General features: G+C 34.8%; 1 protein-coding gene across 3 annotated transcripts; it reads right to left on the reverse strand.

Annotated features, from left to right (window-relative positions):
* Positions 1-1,769: 1,769 nt before the first annotated feature.
* On the reverse strand, positions 1,770-20,644 carry LOC143736776 (heterogeneous nuclear ribonucleoprotein C). 3 transcript variants are annotated; one of them, XM_077227475.1, is made up of 11 exons: positions 20,518-20,644; positions 18,589-18,622; positions 17,529-17,621; positions 17,071-17,115; positions 14,706-14,971; positions 13,383-13,455; positions 13,254-13,301; positions 12,519-12,676; positions 8,125-8,238; positions 5,571-5,689; positions 1,770-3,315 (listed from the first exon to the last, which is right to left on the reverse strand). In XM_077227475.1, exons 4-11 carry the CDS (start codon positions 17,073-17,075, stop codon positions 3,214-3,216), a joined length of 885 nt encoding a protein of 294 aa, XP_077083590.1. In that variant the 5' UTR covers positions 17,076-17,115; positions 17,529-17,621; positions 18,589-18,622; positions 20,518-20,644; the 3' UTR covers positions 1,770-3,213. The 3 variants fall into 3 exon arrangements, with proteins under 3 accessions (XP_077083590.1, XP_077083589.1, XP_077083591.1); XM_077227474.1 differs by lacking the exon at positions 17,529-17,621; XM_077227476.1 differs by lacking the exons at positions 17,529-17,621; positions 18,589-18,622 and having other exon boundaries at positions 20,518-20,628.
* Between the last annotated feature and the right edge of the window lie 173 nt (positions 20,645-20,817).

The raw sequence follows: 20,817 nt of genomic DNA on the forward strand, positions 1-20,817 counted from the left end.
TTGAAGGACTGAACACAAAATTGACACTAGCATTTTGAGATGGAGAACAAGAAAACCAAAATATACAATCAGTGCTTGACTGCTAAAACGTACACTGATATTCATGAAAGAACATTGGAGCACCAAGTAAATACCATGGTAATCCTTCATCTGATACTGTGGTCATACAACAGCCAGGAATATTTTGGGTCAACTCTTTCACAGACTTCTGAGGCCCAAACAGAAAGTGTTTCGAGCGGTTTGGGTTGTGTTTTAACAGGTCCTCTAATTTTGCAGAGTCGAGAGATGAATGTAGAAGGTGGTAGTAAAAAACATCTAAAAAAAAAAAAAGAGGCTAGTCTAGACATGTTTGTCTGAATCTAGTCTTAACTTCATTATATAACTCATATCAGTGCTAAACAAACAGTCAATTGCATGCAACAAATTCACAGGGTTCTCAAAGGAAAACTGAAAGTCAATCGCAATGTTGAAGAAGCTCTGAAACTGTAATACCAAGCTACTTTAAAGGATTAGTTCACTTCAGAATTATAATTTCCTGAAAATTTACTCAACCCCTGTTATCCATGATGTTCATGTCTTTCTTTCTTCAGTCAAAGTCAAAAAGAAATGAAGGTTTTTGATGAAAACAAAGATTTCTCTCCATATAATGGACTTCAATGGGGTCCAACGGTTTTAAAGTCCAAATTGCAGTTTCAAAGGCTCTACACGATACACGAAGCCGAGGAATAAGAGTCTTATCTAGCCAAAACCATGTGTCAATTTTTAAAAAGAAAAAACTTAAAAAAAAAAACCAATAATATATATACACATATACCGACCTAGTGATTACAAAGCGAACGTGCAAAAAGTCAAACATAAAAAAATAAATAAAAAAAAACAAGTATAAATAAAAGGTAAAACAACGACGTCGGAAATTTTTTCACCCAACCCAACATTTTTGAACCGGAGACGCGTGACCTTTTTACCGTGATTGCGTAATGCGTGGCGCATCGCAGAGCTAGTGTAAGATGAGCACCTGTGGTTAAAAAGTATATCTTTTTCAGAAAATGGCCAATGGTTTGGCTAGACAAGACCCTTATCCCTTCGGCTGGGATCGTGTAGAGCATTTGAAACTGCAATTCGGACTTTCAAACCGTTGGACCCCATTGAAGTCACTATATGGAGAAAAATCCTGGAATGTTGTCCTCAAAAACCTTCATTTGCTTTTGACTGAAGAAAGAAAGACACGAATCTCTCGGATGACGTGTGGATGAGTAAATTATCAGGAAATTTTAATTCTGAAGTGAACTAAACCTTTAACGACAGTCAGTTTCTTCTGAAAGGTAGTTTGCTGCAGGCAAAAAAAAAACAAAACATTGAGGTTTAATTTCGGACACACATTTACACCAGATCTAATAAAACAAGAAAACCAAAAAAGCTCTAAAGAAATCAGCAATGCTGTAATAAACTCACCATCCAGACAGATTACATAAAGTGCAGAGTCTACTGGGAACGCCATTGAATGACTCAAATTAATCAGTGTTTCTTTTAATTAGTTCATTGAAATGAAGCAAACTGTTTCCCTAAAGTGAATCAATCCCGTTGAAGGTCTCTCAAATATCTGTTTCAGCTTGTTCTAAGGCTGGTTTCAATTAAATCCAAAGAACATGGCATTTTGTCACACTACATGGCTACTTGTTGGGGGAAAAGAAAAATTATTGGTAAGACTAATAATTGGAAAGAACTTTTGAAAACAATTAGCATCTAATAAGCTACAATAACAGCAAACATTTCATGAACATATGTAGTTTTATTGAAACTTAATACACAGACCAAACAAAAGACGAACAGAACAAATGAAGAAAACAAAACAGCTGCAAACACAGTGTGTTTATCAGAAGCAAACTCACCTCTTAGTGTCACTGTACACAAATACAAACCAATAGGTAAAATTACGTTGACTGTACAATCCAAACTTAAATCTCACACACTCAGTGACCCCTTATGGAATATAAAAAGGTTTCCTTCAATCATACAGTATTTCTGAGAGGTTAAATAACAGAACTGGGTCACACTGCCGCCCACTGGTCAGCACGAGTAATACATTTACTCCCAAAATGAGTCCTAGAGGAACATTGAGCTTGAACCAACACACACACACAAATTAACTCAACTTCACCTACCGCATGAGTTCAGGGTCCATCAAGAGCTTCAGGAGAGTCAACTGAGACCAATATGAGCCAAACCAATCTAATAATGGTCTAGTGTGTGTTGGGAAACAGGACTACCATGAACAGTGCTTTTAGGATCTGGACTGAAGGGTTTCACAACCACAAGAACCACGAAAAGCATTGGAGAAGAAAGACGTTCTTGGGTATTTAAACGCAATATCTTTCTGCACAGGCTGGTTTAAAATGTGAATGACCTCAAACTCAAGACACTGTTATCATCACTAACTAATGCAGTGGTCGAAGACTTTAAAAACAACAAACCAGAAGAACCTGAACGTGTCTGAAGTGGGAACGCAATTCTTTTCAAGGTTTGACAATCCAATTAGTTTGTACTGGCAGAATATAGGTTAGTGCAAACCAATTGATAAGGTACAAAATGCACGTTAGTGTCTCTTTAAGATCTCTAATATCTAAATTTGATGCATTCTGATTGGCCCTATCAATTTGTCAATCGCTAAACCACTGTCCCACCAAGTATACCAACATTAGTTGGTTTAGGATTTGTATCGACAAACTTAACGGTTTATTTAACAAAACTAGGTTGTTGTTTTTTTTTGGTCTAACCTTCAGCTATACACAACCTATAACCATCTGTTAAAATCCAACCATAAAACATCTAGCTCAGTAGCTCCTCCAAATCTCACGCAAACACATTCGAGCTTTCAGGACGCCAGTCTTAAAACAGCTTGACATGGTAAGTTTGCTGCAAACTTGTGCATTAATGTCAATGTTGGAGATCAACAGCCAAAAGCATCGACCCTAACGCAGAAAACTTACCATTTGGCTGTTTTTTAATGCAAGGATCTCAGAGTAAGGTAGTAGCAATCATGCGATTGATCAGTCTAAAAGTGTCATTTATCAAGCAGAGATTCGCTATCATGATCCACGGAGTCTTTGAAATCGTTCTGAACTTATGAAATGAAACTTCAGTTGTGCATTAAGGGTCAGAGGATCTACTCTACATCTCACGGTGAGCATGCGTGTGTGTCCGTGTCTGCGGCGTTTAAGAGTTGTCTCCGTTGGCGCTGTCTCCATCGTCCTCTCCTTCCTCCTGCTCACCCTCCTCTTCCTCCTCCTCCTCATCCTCTCTTCCTCGACTCTTGATCTGCACAAACCAAATGCGTAGAGTGAATACGAGCGAGGCGATATTTCTAGTCAACTACTCGTCGTTCATTTTAGCCATTAGTCGACTAATCACGTTTATATTAATATGTCGCAAGTCATAATATGTGGCTTTAATTCTATGTAAAACACAGTACATAGCCTTATCAGCGCTCGCATGCACACATAAAGCTTGCCACAACACACCGGCAAATGTAATGATTATGAATGTGTCGTGTAAAAACACAGATCGAGACAGTCTAAACATTTATTGGTAATGTTTCCTGTGTTTTCGTCTGCAGAGATTAAGTCCTGACTCTTCATCTCCGCAGTAGTGGACGCGCTTATATCCACGTTTCATGCGGATTACATAATCGGAGAATATTTATGTTCATTCAAATTTCAAGCTTGCTATAGATATATTTCTCATGTCTGTGAGGCAAGTATAGGATACGCTTAGTTTCGGTTCATTTATGTGAATCGCTCAAGTTCAAGACCGAATCGACAGAAAGCGCCATTATTTTGCAAAAACAACGTTTTGGGTAACGCTTTACACAAAGCTTCATTAGTTAACTACCTTAGTTAACATGAACTAAGAATGAACAATACTTCAGCATTTATTAAATCTTAATTAATATTAATTTCAACATTTACTAATACATTATTAAAATCAAAGTTTGTATTTGTTAACATTAGTTAATTAACTGTGAAGAAACAATGAACAGCTGCATTTTTAGTAACTAACAGTGACAAAGATTAATAAATACTGTAACAAATGCATTGCTCATGTTTAGTTCATGTCAGTAAATGCATTAATTAATGTACCTTATTAAGTGTTACCACGTTTTGTGAGTTTACAAAAAAAAAGTAGACCCTTTACAGTTTGCATTACTCTTATCTGTATGACCAAAAATGACAAGAGTATTTTAAGTTAAATTCAAGTGATGCCTGTAATAGTGCAGTAAGAGCTCTCCACACAAACACTTGAATATGCCCTGATAATAGCGCACATTTGTCCAAGGTTAACATTGGAGTGAGCGGACTAGTAAATTGCTAAGTGATAAGCCATATTTTAAGGTCGAATGTTTTCCTGCCAATAACTATCTGTCCGTTACAGCCTGTGTGATTTCGCCACTTTTTCGCCACCAAACGACTAATATAATTTTGGTCGACTAAGGCTGCGTTTACACTCGGCATTAACATGCGATCACCGTGATCTGATCAAGCAGATCGGATCAAAAGCAAATCAGGACTGTGCGTTTACACCTGTCCACATCAAGTGTCTTCTGTGTCTGGATAACAGATCGGATCTCGCATTCGCAAAAAAAGAAAGAAAAAGAAAAAGGATGCTCCGGTGAAAAGTCGACCTGAAGCGGTGGGTTTCTTTTAAAAACAGTTTTCAGTCGGGGGACATTTTACAAATCTCGCAAAATGAGGAGGATGAAGTACTAATGACGTGCAAGTAATTAATAATTGGGAAGTACTAATAATGTGGATAGATGGCGTAATGAAAACGGTAGAGAAACGTATCCGGGAACGTTACCCGCTTAGGGGCCTAATGGTAGCAGAGTCGGACTGGTGACCCAAAGGTTGCTGGTTCGATTCCAGTACCGGCAGGAATATGACTGAGGTGTCCTTGAGCAAGGCACCTAACCCCCAATCGCTCCCCGGGCGCCACTCAAGGCTGCCCGCAGCTCCGGGTGTGTGTATCCACGTTTGCAGTGTGTGTGTGTGTGTTCACTGCTCACTACTCTGCTCCTAATGTGTGTGCACTTACTTGGATGGGTTAAATGCAGAGGTCAAATTCGAAGTATGTGTTACCATACTTGGCCATCACGTGTCACTTTCACTTTGCTGTGGAAAAATGCGCGTTCTTCACAGAAAATGAACGGTTCTGCAACTTTCGGGTGCGAAGGCGAACATTTCAGTTTATTTGCGATGTACTTCGCACTCGACTATCGCAAAGCCACACAGCTCTCAGTTCTGGAGAGAGGAGGGGGATAAAGACAGTGTGTGACGTCCGGCTGTGAATGCAGACACACACGATGGCTGGATTGTGTTTACTTTACACTGAGATCCGATCACAATGAGTCCTCGACTCCCTCCGGACCGGGACACGCTGATCGAGAACATTCCCATCAGAAGCGCGTTTACACTTGTGTTTTCAGTGTGTATGTGGGCAACATCCGGATACAGGTCACGTGTTAATGCCAAGAGTAAACGCAGTCGACTATTAGGTGCCAGCCCTAGTTCTCTCACCTCCTCTTCCTCCAGCAGGTCTCCTTCATCCTCGTAGTCGTTCATATCCGTGCTTTCCCGATCCTTCTTCCCGCTGGAGTGCTGTGGCGAAACCTCCTCTGGTTTAGCACCCTTCACATCTGCGCAGATACACAGAAATAATCAGTGATTGCCTAAAGGTCTTATAACGATCACAATCCATGATCTGAATCACGATCTTCCCAAGTTTGAGACGTACGATCCAGAATATCCAGACTGGAACAAGCCTATGGACTTATCCATATATGCACAATTTAAAACAAAGTAATGCATTAAACAATCAGTTGTCAAAATAGTCATTTAACCCCGAGTTAAACTTTAAAACACTGCCTAGTCTTCAATGTATGAATTAAATATACAGATTTTTATCAAAACTATTTAAATATAAAATGATTTTTATAAAATCTATTTAAATATACATTGATTTTTATCAAAACTATTTAAATATACATTGATTTTTTTCAAAACTATTTAAATATACATTGATTTTTATTAAAACTATTTAAATATACATTGATTTTTAAACTACATATACATTGATTTTTATAAAAACTATTTAAATACACATTGATTTTTATTAAAACTATTTAAATATACATAGTTTTAATAAAAATCTATTTAAATATACATTGATTTTTATCAAAACTATTTAAATATACATTGATTTTTTTCAAACTATTTAAATATACTATGATTTGTATTAAAACTACTTAAATATATATTGATTTTTAAACTACATATACATTGATTTTTATAAAAAACTATTTTAATATACATTGATTTATATCAAAACTATTTAAATATACATAGATTTTTTTTAACTATTTAAATACACATATTTTTATCAAAACCATTTAAATATACATTGATTATTATTAAAACTACTTAAATATACAGTTAATAAAGATTAATTTAAATATACATATTTTAATAAAGATTAATTTAAATATACATTGATTTTTATCAAAACTACTTAAATATACAGTTAATAAAGATTAATTTAAATATACATATTTTAATAAAGATTAATTTAAATATACATTGATTTTTATCAAAACTATTTAAATTTACATTGATTTGTATTACATTGATTTTTATTGAGACTACTTGCATATACATTGATTTTTATTAAAACTACTTAAATATACATAGTTTTAATAAAGATTAATTTAAATATGCATTGATTTTTATCAAAACTATTTAAATATACATTGATTTTTATTAAGACTACTTACATATACATTGATTTTTATTACAACTATTTAAATATACAATGATTTTTATTAAAACTATTTAAATATACATTGATTTTTTTCAAAACTATTTAAATATACATTGATTTGTATTAAAACTACTTAAATATACATTGATTTTTATCAAAACTATTTAAATATACATTGATTTTTTTAAAACTATTTAAATACACATATTTTCATCAAAACTATTTAAATATACATTGGTTTTTATTAAAATTTAAATATACATTGATTTTTATTAAAACTATTTATATATACACATTGATTTTATTAAAACTATTTAAATACACAGATTTTTATCAAAACTATTTAAATATACATTGATTTTTATTAAAACTACTTAAATATACAGTTAATAAAGATTAATTTAAATATACAAGGTTTTAATAAAGATTAATTTAAATATACATTGATTTTTATCAAAACTATTTAAATATACATTGATTTGTATTACATTGATTTTTATTAAGACTACTTGCATATACATTGATTTTTATTAAAACTATTTAAATATACATTGATTTTTATTAAAACTATTTAAATATACATTGATTTTTTTCAAAACTATTTAAATATACATTGATTTGTATTAAAACTACTTAAATATACATTGATTTTTATCAAAACTATTTAAATATACATTGATTTTTTTAAAACTATTTAAATACACATATTTTCATCAAAACTATTTAAATATACATTGGTTTTTATTAAAATTTAAATATACATTGATTTTTATTAAAACTATTTATATATACACATTGATTTTATTAAAACTATTTAAATACACAGATTTTTATCAAAACTATTTAAATATACATTGATTTTTATTAAAACTACTTAAATATACAGTTAATAAAGATTAATTTAAATATACAAGGTTTTAATAAAGATTAATTTAAATATACATTGATTTTTATCAAAACTATTTAAATATACATTGATTTGTATTACATTGATTTTTATTAAGACTACTTGCATATACATTGATTTTTATTAAAACTATTTAAATATACACTGGTTTTTATTAAAATGACTTAAATATACATTGATTTTTATTAAAACTACTTAAATATACATAGTTTTAATAAAGATTAATTTAAATATGCATTGATTTTTATCAAAACTATTTAAATATACATTGATTTTTATTAAGACTACTTACATATACATTGATTTTTATTAAAACTATTTAAATATACATTGATTTTTATTAAAACTACTTGAATAGTTTTGAGTACACAAAATGCAGGAATTGTACATATAAACGGGTCTCGTACCTGATTTCTTGCTGTGGTCTCTCTCCATGCGCTCCAGGCTCTCCAGCAGGAAGTCCACTTTGTGTTTAATATGAGTCAGCTCCTTCTTAATGGTTTGTAGATCATCAGTCCTCACTGCACACACACACACACACACACACACACACACACACACACACACACACACGCTTATTAGCCTAAATGTACACTACTGTTTGGGGTCAGTAAGATTTTGAAAGAAGCTCAAGTCTGCATACATTTGATCTATAATACAGTAAAACTTTATTACAATGTAAATCAGCTGTTTTCTATGTGAATATATTGTCAAATATAATTTATTTCTGTGATCAAATCTGAATTTTCAGCATCATTACTCCAGTCTTCAGTGTCACATGATCCTTCAGAAATCAGTATAATATGATGATTTGCTGCTCAAGAAACATTTATGATTATTATCAATGTTGGAAACAAATGTGCTGATTCATAATCCTGTGCAAACTCTCATAATTATTCAAAAGTTTGGGTATTTTATTCAACAAGAAACCATTACATAGTTTGAAATTGAGAAAGCCTTTCAAACCATTTAAATGTTCAATAAATGCTGTTCTATTAAATAATCCTGAATAAAAATGTATCCCAGTTTCCACAGAATTATGAATCAGCACAACTGATTTCAACACTGATAATAATCCTAAATGTTTCTTGAGCATCAAATCATCATATTATACTGATTTCTGGAGGATCATGTGACACTGAAGAGTAATGATGCTCAATTTACAGCATTGATCACAGAAATAAATTACCCTTTACTAATATATATATGTATATTCACATAGAAAACGTCTATTTTAAATCATAATCATTATCCATTGTAGTTAACAGACAATTGATTTAAATTAGAAGAAATAATCAGGTTCAGACACAGAATGATCAGTTCCTACATATTTCCATTTTAAAATTCAATACTTTTCCAGACTTAAATTTCTAAACCTCTCTGTAGATTTTCCAGACCATATTTAACAAATTGTTCATACAGCAATATATTTGGTATACAGTAGTCATCTGTAAATATTCGTATTTTCTCAGGTATTTTTCATTGGTTCTCGAAGTGACAACATGCGCTTCCATGATGAGAAGAAACCTAAGACTCTTTTATAACCTGCATATATTCACCTTTGACACATCGATCTGACACTGTAATCTGATGACACATCCCGTACCCCTGTAATCTGTGGCTGGTTCGAGTGGCACACACACACACACACACACACGTTCGATTAGTGAAGTACAAAAGAAACTCACTTATGGTAAAAGACAATGAGCTTTGCATAATGAGTGCGTGCTTTGAATTTATTCAATTGTGGTGTTCAACACTAGCTATGTTTCCATCCAAACTTGCAAATTTTACTCATGCTCAAAATTGGAATATCGCATAAAACGTTTGCAAATAAAGCACCGTTTCCAATCAGTGAGCCAAACTGAACAAAATCGTCACTTTCTGATAAACCGGCACTAAATATCACTACGAAAAATGGAAGTTGAAGCAGCGGAAGAAGCTGCTGTATATCATAATTTTGTATATAACATTTTTTTATAGACTTTGCTCAGGCATTTCAGAACCAAAACAGCTTTTCAGACGCTGTGCAGAAACATCAGTCCACTGGTTAGTCCAGTTACGCCGTCCCATCGCAAAGTCACATGACTTTTCTGATGCGCATCGGGGAATTGATCCGGTAAATGCGTTTCCATCGTAGTTTCTGTGCATGTTTTCTTATCGGATAAAAAGCTTATCCGACTCAATTGAGCGCATTAATTATGATGGCCATTTTTTCATTTATGCGCCTTTTGGCGTTTTCTTCAATGATATATCCCAAAAATGGGCATAAAAATAGGTGGATGGGAACATAGGTAATCACTAAGGGATCACAAAACTTTTGCCATGAATAGGGCTTGGTATTGTTCAAAAATGTTTCATATCAATTACCTTGAGCTCAATACCGGTTCCTGAACAATTCTTTTTTTGGGACAAATTTTATAAATATTACTACAAAGAAGAAAAAAAAAAAAAGTTTTGAGTTACAAACTCAAATGCTCCTATAGGCCACTGGGGGCAGAATATAAGGCTCAGGAACACGCATTAAGCTTTCCGTAAAGCAGTGGCAGAAGTATCCCAATGATTATGAATATCAGAAAAAAATAGCAAGGAGACATTATTTGTTTATTAATAAACTAGTGTTTTCGGATTCAGCTGCAAAGATGAAGTTTACATTGCGGACTCGTCATCTCCACAGGATCGTGAACCGGCGCTGATAGAGGGAAACGCACCCATCAATTAGATTACATAATCAGAGTATCTGGATTACATAATCAGAGTATCTGGATTACATAATCAGAGTATCTGGATTACATAATCACAGTATCTGGATTACATAATCAGAGTATCTGGATTACATAATCACAGTATCTGGATTACATAATCAGAGTATCTGGATTACATAATCAGAGTATCTGGATTACATAATCAGAGTATCTGGATTACAAAATCAGAGTATTTGGATTACATAATCAGAGTATTTGGATTACATAATCAGAGTATCTGGATTACATAATCAGAGTATCTGGATTACATAATCAGAGTATTTGGATTACATAATCAGAGTATTTGGATTACATAATCAGAGTATCTGGATTACATAATCAGAGTATCTGGATTACATAATCAGAGTATCTGGATTACAAAATCAGAGTATTTGGATTACATAATCAGAGTATCTGGATTACATAATCAGAGTATCTGGATTACATAATCAGAGTATCTGGATTACAAAATCAGAGTATTTGGATTACAAAATCAGAGTATTTGGATTACATAATCAGAGTATTTGGATTACATAATCGGATTACATATTCAGAGTATCTGGATTACATAATCAGAGTATTTGGATTACATAATCGGAGTATCTGAATTACATATTCAGAGTATCTGGATTACATAATCAGAGTATCTGGATTACATAATCAGAGTATTTGGATTACATAATCAGAGTATCTGGATTACATAATCAGAGTATCTGGATTACATAATCAGAGTATCTGGATTACATAATCAGAGTATCTGGATTACATAATCAGAGTATCTGGATTACATAATCAGAGTATTTGGATTACATAATCAGAGTATTTGTTTTCAATTCGATTTGGTTAGTTTAAAAGTAACCATTTAAAGCTTTCTATATGACCTTTTCTCATGTCTGTGAAGCAAGTATCCTATACACCAAGTTTTGGTTTGTTTGTGACGTGCTCCAGTTCTTCTTGCAGTCGAACGTTCTGCTCTTAAATTTATTCCATGGCAGCAATTATTGTAGCCACACTTTTGATCTTTTCCATGTATGGGGGTTTGGGACGCTTACACACTCCAGCCTCACGTGTGAGCCGGGTCTCTGAGCGTAACCGGTGTAAACTAGTGTTCTTCCTTGATGCCACAGCCAATCATGCTTCATGCTTATCGGCTCACTGACGCTGACGAGATTAACCCCTTAATTATCAAAATTTGGTAACGAACGACCAGACATTTTTTTGATACTTGATGGTATCAAAGCAATTCGGTCGGTGCCTAAAAGGTATTGAGCCCTAGTCATGAAAACACTCTGCTTGTACGATACATTTATAGAAAACTAAATACAGTAGTCAACAATTGAAGTGGATCAAAACCTTTCATCAAAGTTTTAGAGGAATCTTGAACAATGCCCATTCTTGTCTTAGGAAAACTTTGATGTACTTTTTTTGATCCACTTCAAATGTTGACTACTGTAGTCTACTCCGGAAATATTTTTTCCACACTTATCCACCCCCGAAAATTACTCAGAAAAAAACAAAAAAAACATTCCATCTTTTTCAAAACTGCGTAGACACCCAGAGAAATAAAGAGGGTGTAAATGTGAAAGCTCACAGGCAACAACATGTCAACTAACTGTCATTAGAGTATTAGTATGCCTAATATCTGCTAACACTTTATTTTGATGCTCCCCAAAAAGATATTCTACTGACTTAAGTAATTTGGCAACTACAAGTCAACTTATTCTCCTAACCCGAACACTAACAGTCTACTAATACTCTAATGAGAGTTAGTTGACATGTAGTTGCAAAGTTCCTTATAGTTAGTAGAATGTCTAAAGTGGACTATCGAAAAAAAAAATATTTTTAAAGAAAATAAATACTTTTCCAAGTTACAGATGAATTTTGAACAATACCCGTTCTTGTCTTAGGAAAACTTTGATGAACTTGTTTGATCGACTTGAAATGTTGCCTTCTGTAGTCTACCCTGGAAATATATTTTTCCATACTTATATCCAGACCTGAAAATGACTCAAGAGCCCTGAGGAACAAAGAGTGTGTGTAAAAGGGAAAGCTCTCACTGGTGCGTGAGGTGCGCTGGCTGCTCTTGGAGGAGAAGCTGCTCTTGGTCCTGCGACTGCCGCCGCTGACGCTCACTCGCGCGCGCTTGGGCGGGATCACCGCTCGCGACAGCGGGGGAGGGGGGGGCGGGGGGACGCGCGACGGGTACGAGTACATCCTGAAACACACACAAACGCGCTCAGATTAACACACAAGCTCCGGGAATCGAGCATTAAAAGACTTTAAAGGTGCAGTGTGTAATGTTTAGCGGCATCTAGTGGTGAGGTTGCGAATTGCACCAAACAAAAGTTACGGTGGCCTACAGGAAGTGATGTCGTCGCCTGAGACAGGTTTCTTTACAAAGATAAATTAAGAAATTATGTTCACTTTATTATTCAGTAAAACGATATGTTATTGCGATTATTATTGTTACTTGTTCATCATTGTGTCTGTTTTATTCACTGACTTTAGCTAGCTTAGTGACGAAACACGTTTGTCCGTTTAGGGCCACTGTAGAAACATGTCAATGTAAGGGGACAATGTAGAAATGGCTCATTCTAAGATGATAAAAACATAACGGTTCATTAGGTAAGGTCTTCATACACCACTGAAAACAGTTGTGTATATTATATTGCATTTCTGTCTACAGATCCTCAATGATTATGCAAGATTACACAATGCACCTTTAATGAATAATGAAAAAAAGCGTTTGATCAGTTTAAACGTGCATGAATCTTTCAAGAGCGAGCGCTCACCTGTCATAATAATCTCTCTGGAAGTCATAGTCCAGATCAAACGAGGAACTGTGGAAGAAGATGGCAAAGAATTAAAAGTGGAAAATACTTCTACACAAACTAAATAAAATAATAATATAAAATGCAAACCTGTACATATCTCCAGCAGAGCGTTTAATAGTCTTTGACCGATGAGGTTTTGGCTCACCAGCCAGATTAATATCTAAAAAGCAGAAAGATTAAACATTAAACCACTAGACAAGTAGATTTGGATGAAAGCGTCTGCTAAATGAATGAATGTAAATGTAAACATGAGGTGCTCATGCATGTAGACATTTAACACGCCATGCAAAACATCTTTCAATGGTACCGGTATGGTTTGGCAGAATGTTAAATACTTTTAAATGTAGGAGGGATCATAAAAATTGCATTTTGTTTTTATTTACAACTGCTATTGTAAATTGTGCTATATCCATAGCTTCCACAAATGTCATAAATTGTCAGAATTAAAAAAAAAAAATTAATGTTCCTAAAATAAGGCTTTACTTTAAGCAAAATATAATTCCTTATTCTTTTGATTTTCAGTGGACATTGTGAGATTTCCCAATGACTTAAATGAGGAAATACTGAAATCTCTATATTAATTAACTACTGCTATTGTAAAATGCAGTATTTCCATAGTTTCCACCCCAAAATAAAAATAAAAAGAAAAGTGTTAATAATTTTTAGTCATTAAGATTTTTACTATTCTTAAGTTTTGCATTGAATTTTTTTTTTTTTTTTACATTTGACTAATGAGAATTTGGATGGAAGCATGCAAAACAATGTTCCTAAAATCACGCTTTATTTAAGCAAAATATAATTCCTTATTCTTTTAATTTTCAGTGAACATTATGACATTTCCCAATGACTTAAATGGGAAAATAATCAAAAAACGGCTTGCCAAATTCACATTTAATTTATAATTCAAATCAGTAACTAGAAGTACGCTTCTATGGGACTGTTTATATCAGATTTTATGTCAGAATACAAAAGCAATGTTCCTAAAATTGAGTTTTACTTTAAGCAAAATATAATTCTTATTCTTTTGATTTTCAGTGGACGTTTTAGTGAGATTTCCCAATTATTTAAATAGGGAAAACCTGAAATCTCGGCAACTGCTTGCCAAATTCACAATTAATTGACATTTCAACTCAGCAGCTAAAAGTACCCTTTAATGGGACTGTTAATATCAGATTTCATGTCAGAATGCAAAAACTTAATGTTTCTAAAATTTAGCTTGTGCAAAATATAACTAATTCTTTCGATTTTCAGTGGACATTTTAGTGAGATTTCCCAATTACTTTACATGGGGAAAAACTCTCAAACTTGCCAAATTCACTTTTAATTGACATATTTCAAATCAGCAACTAAATGTACGCTTTTATGGGACTGTTAATATCAGATTTAGTTGCTGATTTGAAATATACTTACCGAGCACCTGTCCGACGATCATCCTCCCGTCTTCTCCACCGACCGCCGCTCTGGCGTTCCTCTCATTGGCGTATTGGACGAACGCGAAGCCTTTGTGCACGGAGCAGCCCACGATCTTCCCGTACTTACTGAAGATGGCCTCCACATCAGCCTTGGTCACCAGCATGGTGTTGAGGTTCCCGATGAAGACCCGGGAGTTCAGCGAGCGCGGATCCGTCTTGTTGGTGACGTTACTGGCCATCAGGCTGCTGGTTGTTGGGGAATGTCTGAGCGTAAACGGAGGAAAGGAAGGGGGTGCAGAAGATTGACAAAGACGGGAAAGAAAAACAAGAAATTAGCTTGTCGAAAACAACACTAACAGCCTCAGGAGCCATTTCCATCCAAAGTTGCGAATTTAACCATTTTCAACTAAAAATTTAAAACATATGAGTTTTGGCCATTCGTTTACACGACAATGGCGTTTTGGGCGCCTGAAAACGCAAAGTTTTGAAAACGGTTTTCAAAGTGTTAGTTTTTGAAAACGGTCTCCGTGTAAACAACAAAAAACGTGTATCTCTGAAGATGATGACGTTATGTACAAGCGTATTACATGTTCAGTCAATAGCGTTTCATCACCATCTAATGGCCTGGCAGCGTTTTTAGTTGTTTCGCGGATCCGTGTGAATGGGGATTGTTTTGACAATTGTGTCGTCTGTATAACACGGATATTTTTAGAATATATCATTGTCGTGTAAACGTACCCTAAATTTGGAATATCGCATAAAACACTTTCCATCCCGTGTGTTAAAGAGAAAATATTCACCGCTTTTTAGGAAACTTATGCAAAGTAACAATAAATGCTGCAAACGGGGAAGCCATATTTTATCTCTTGACGCAACCGTCTGAGACAGTTCTGGGAGGGAATTAAACCAAATCATTTTGACGACAGACTTTAGCTCAGGTATTTCAGAATGATTGAGGAGCTGTTTACGCGACACCATTTTCAACTAAAAATTGAATATTTGTGTTTGACCGTTCGTTTACATGACAACGGCGCTTTGGGGGACTGAAAACGTGTTTCAAAACTATACCGTTATCGTCTCTGTGTAAACTACAAAAACACGAATTTGTGGAAACGGTGACGTCATGTGTATTACGCTTAGTCTATAAGTGCGTAGGTGTTGTTTTTTTACAGTGACATCGCCATACACATGACAGCAGAACTCAGCGTTTTTAGTCGTTTTCGAGGATCCGTGTGAACGGGGATCGTTTTGACATCGTTTGACAAACACAAAGGAAAAACTCTTCCATTTTTAGTACATTGTGGTCAAGTAAACATGCCCTAAAACAACATTTGAGATGCTGTGTAATGAGATTGGTCTGATAGTTAGTCCAGTTATCTGATCAAAGTCAGTTTTTTGTTGTTTTCCATAATAGTTAATGCGCATGTCTTCTTATCAGATACAAAAGTGCATTCTTAAAGACTATTTTTTTATGCAATATCCCAATATTCCCAGAAATAAGTGGATGGAAACCAGCTAGTGAGATCAGATCAGTTCTGGAGATTTAGTGTTCAAATCAACATGAAACGGCATTCACAACCCATTTTACTTCTATGATTACATGCACTGTCAAATCGCTCAAAATAAGACCAGAAACACACTATTTTTTGAGTAAATGTGGTCCATTTTGGTTTCATGTTGACTTTAAATTAATTCATACAGAACCACATGAAGATTACAGTCCAGATCTATTTGCATTTTCAATTATTCCATTATTATTACAACCAGAAAACAAGACATTTGGGATAAGAACAAACATTTCCAAGATATATACAGTTTGTAACAATCAAGATAAAATGTTTAAGCATCATAATTCACATTGGTTTCATAAGTTATATCAACTAGTATGGTTAAAATCAGAGCCACAGCAGCCATGAAGCTTTCCTGTACTATAATGTGCTTAGGTGTACATTTGGAATCACAATCAACTAGGTCTTATATGTTGAAGTGTATGCAGTTTGTTGGGCGAAGGTGTTCATATCTTCACACACCAGGACTGGGCGAGTAACGTAGAGATTTATGGGCTGACTGTTTAGATACTGCATGCAAACTAAAAAAGCAAAGTGAAACTAATCATCCAGATGTTTTATTATTGCTTTGTGTATGGGTTTGATGAAGAGCATGAAACTGTCCTTAAAATGTTTCTGGTTTTGTGAAGTATGACACTATGTGTGTGGATCATTTTCAATGCTTATGGCACGTTTTTGAGCGGCAAACTTGGCGTTTGGAAATATCTTTGGACGCTTAGACCGCCACATAACGTTCACATTGAGATATTTAAGAGTGCTGAGGGGGATGTTGGGGGTTGAAGAGTCAGAACTCACTCCATTTTGTCTGTAATTCAGGTCGAGTCGTCTGTCTGCCTGATTCTGTTGGAGAGAAGAGGGTTGTTATTGGACACCGTCGAGCTGCAGCTCAGCAGTGCATTGTGGGTGAAGGTCATACTGTGTGGGTGGGTGATGTAACCCACCGCACTTTAACAGACGTCACACCAATTTTAACACTTTTCCAAGGTCAAACACGCAGTCTAGTGTTCGGCTGCTGCCACCCAGTGGTTTGTGTAAAAAACTTAAGGCAAATAAAATGAAATTCAGACAAATATCCCATGTGAAACAGAACAGCCATGTCAACACAGTGTTATTTAAACCCAGTCAATACTCCCCAAACACTTTTAATTTAGGGGAGAAATGTCCAAAAGTGTCAAATAGAGTGATGTTTCTTAGCCACGTGATGAAATGACGCATCAAATCATGTGCTAATGATAAAAACAACACAAAAAAAACTTTGAAACGGCCGCCAAAGGAGATTAAAGATGCCTATCAAGTGATGCCCTTGGCACAGCTTAAGACACAGCATTAATCTGTATTACAGACCACTGAGCACAAAGAGATGAATATCAGTGTGTCTGTAGGATATTGCACTAGTATAGAGATGAAAGTTTAAGGCTAAAGAGAGTCAAAGGTCTGTGCAAATGAAAAACTCAAACTCTCCTCAGGCTCCATGATAGATAGGAGGACAATAAACATCGTTTTAGGGAAATTTGGACCTGTAATTGGTTGAAATAAGTTGCATATCAACATTACTGTATAAATGCACCCTTGTATTTCCTCAAGGAATTTGAGAATGAAGACCATTTAAATGTCTTAATATTAAATTTTCAACAGTAAAATGTGCCGAAGACAATATTGTTTTCTCAACGGTGGAAAGGGGGGCATTTAAGAATTAATGTCTCAATAGCAAAACATTACTGTATAAACAGTCAAGACCAAATGATAATACAGTAGGCTAAACATTGTTTTCACCCCTGACAAATGAAGATGCAATGGGATAAATGTGGGTATTTCAGAATTAAAGTTCATGGGAAATCAATGACTTTAAAATGTGAATTTTAAATATTGTTCTTGAAGCATCTATCATGGCAGCCAACAATGCTGAAGACTCATCTTTGCACTTGTATGGGGCGTTGAAAGACAGAAAATATGTTTAAAGGACATGACAAGAAGAAAAAGTAGACGTAAACTTGCAATTATCCTCTATAGTACATTACCACAAATTCAAAATAAGACCTCAGTATCAAATGTTGGGATTCTCTCTAGGTGTGGCTCAGAAAAACAGTGTCTTTGGTTTAGTGTTTTGCTTTAAAAGCTAATTCAGACAATGACAATTTCTCTAAACAAAAATGCACAGGGCTATACACTATTTATAAAGTATTTTTTTAAACTATGGCAGACTTAAAAGGTGACGAAAGCAAGTAAAGGCTACACACAACAAACGGGAGTCTAGTCTGCACACTTTTCAGGAAGATTGGTGCGGAAGTGGAGAATAAAGTAAAACCAACTTACGGATTGACGTGGGTCAAAAAAGCTGCCTCAAAAACTACAAAAAAAGCAAAATGAATAAAATCAGAAATGAACATCTGAGATGTGCCCCTTTTAGCTCACTAGAGAAAGGGGAATGTTTTTTTGTTTTTAAACCAATTGAGTGCACTGGGCTGACAGACCTGAAGTCTAGCCTACATGATGGGACTAATCTATCTTCATGACAAATTTGGTGTGAAAAGTGGCCTTGATTATGAAAGTGTGACCTTCATGACTTTACAACATGTATGTTGTAGTGTATACAAAGACATCATGAGTCTAGACCAGGGTTTCCCAAAGTGTGGGTCACAAGTTCAGTGAAAAATCGAATTTAGACAAATGAAAATAAAAGATAACACTGAATCAATCCCATTTCATTAAACAAGACTGTTAAAATTGTAGTGATCCTGTCTTTGCAGTCACAATACAACACTTGTTTTTTTTGTGATAAAGCAGAGAAACTGATTAAATTACAATATGTAAACAATGTAATTCCTCCCCCCATATTCCATAATCAAATGCAAGCTTTTGATATATATATATATATATATATATAAATTGTACAACATTCTTGAGAGTAATCATAAAACACTATTGAGATAATAAAATGTACCAAATGTAATGAAAGTGGACAAGCTGGTTATTCCTAAAAAAAATCTCAGGGTGTGTATGATTCATGTTTGGGAACCCCTGATCTACACATACATTTTTAATAAAACCAAAACCGGTTTTAGCTGGAGTATGATGCTGCTGTGTGCCTAGTGATGAACATGATTTGGTGCACTCCGTATACTCATATAAGATACCTATTTCCCAAAACAAAAGACAAATACTTGTATGATCTATATCAAGCACAGAAAGAAAACAAATTGAACCACTTTCAAATGTGATATTCCATTGAAAATAGTGTGCAAGTCTTACACGAATACGTAAGTGTGTGCTTGTTGGTGGACAGGGAGGACATACATATAATTTTCATATAATCAAGACATTCTACAAGAGCTTCTTCATGGGCTGAAATTTTGGATTACACAAATATGATGTAATATCTAATTGAATAGATGCAGCTTGGGGCAGTTGAGCAAATGAACGAAGGCAGAGATACTGATGTTGGCCCACTTCTTAAAACATTTATTAAATAAATAGTAATGCAACCAGCTCAATTCATCATTCTTGATGTACTTTTAATGGAAAGATTGACCGTTTACATGATTTCGCATAGACCTTGGATGCAAATATAAAAAGTGTTAAAATGGTCCATGCTTTGAAATAGATAATTGCATGAGGCAGAAAACGTGTTTTCTCAGTCCATTAAAAGTGCTGAAACAATTCAAATCCTGAAAATTTAATCGACACGATTCTGGAACGCAACGACCCTAAAAAATAGGAGCAAAAATAACGCCCAAATAACAGTAATAAAAAGGACATGCTCAGTCCAAATGTCTACAGCTGAATAAAAATAGTCTACTCGTGTTGGGGAAAACAGTCTGTCATCTTAAAAATGGTCTTAAAACATGATCAATATTCTGAATCCAGGACAAGGAGGGAAAAACGACCCCATCTTGAAAACACAACCACCGGTCCATGAGACATTTCCTCCACAATAACTAAAAAATAAAAAAAATAAAAAATAAACCAGCTGCTCTAGCAGTAGTCCTGCAAAAAATGGGGTGAAAAATAACTCCTACTTTGAAAAATAAAAATAAAATGGTGCGGTCCTCTCAAAGCATATATGTTTGTTTTTTTCACTGCTCTACCACGGCATCACAAAATGTACGCCACCAAAGCCAAGCAGAAAATGACCAGAAAAATGCATTAAAAATAAAAAATAAAAACCACAAAAATTCTCCAAAGATAGTTCAAAGTCAGTCAAAAATAAAAAGTTACAAAAATCTCTCGAATCAAAATACTCACCGGGAGTTTAAGACTAAAAATGATTAAAATTCGGTGCTGTACTGTTTTGTGGATACAGTCCGTACCAGCTCGTTCAGTAGACACCGACCAGAAGAGTGCACGAAATGGCGTCCAGCAAATGCGCACCGAACATAAGCCCCGCCCCGCTCTGCATATCCTCGAATCTCATTGGCTGCTTTTCAACGCGCCGAAGAAACAGATGACACCGATTGGTGGATTTACGTGTCCTTCTCTTGTACGCGTGTCTTTTTAAATGAAGAGCACGTCTGATTGGTGGATGCAGGATTTGGTTAGTGGGCG

Source organism: Siphateles boraxobius, unplaced genomic scaffold (genome assembly GCF_051911475.1).
Source record: "Siphateles boraxobius isolate OS27281-9 unplaced genomic scaffold, OSU_SipBor_1 130, whole genome shotgun sequence".
Taxonomy (NCBI): domain Eukaryota; kingdom Metazoa; phylum Chordata; class Actinopteri; order Cypriniformes; family Leuciscidae; genus Siphateles; species Siphateles boraxobius.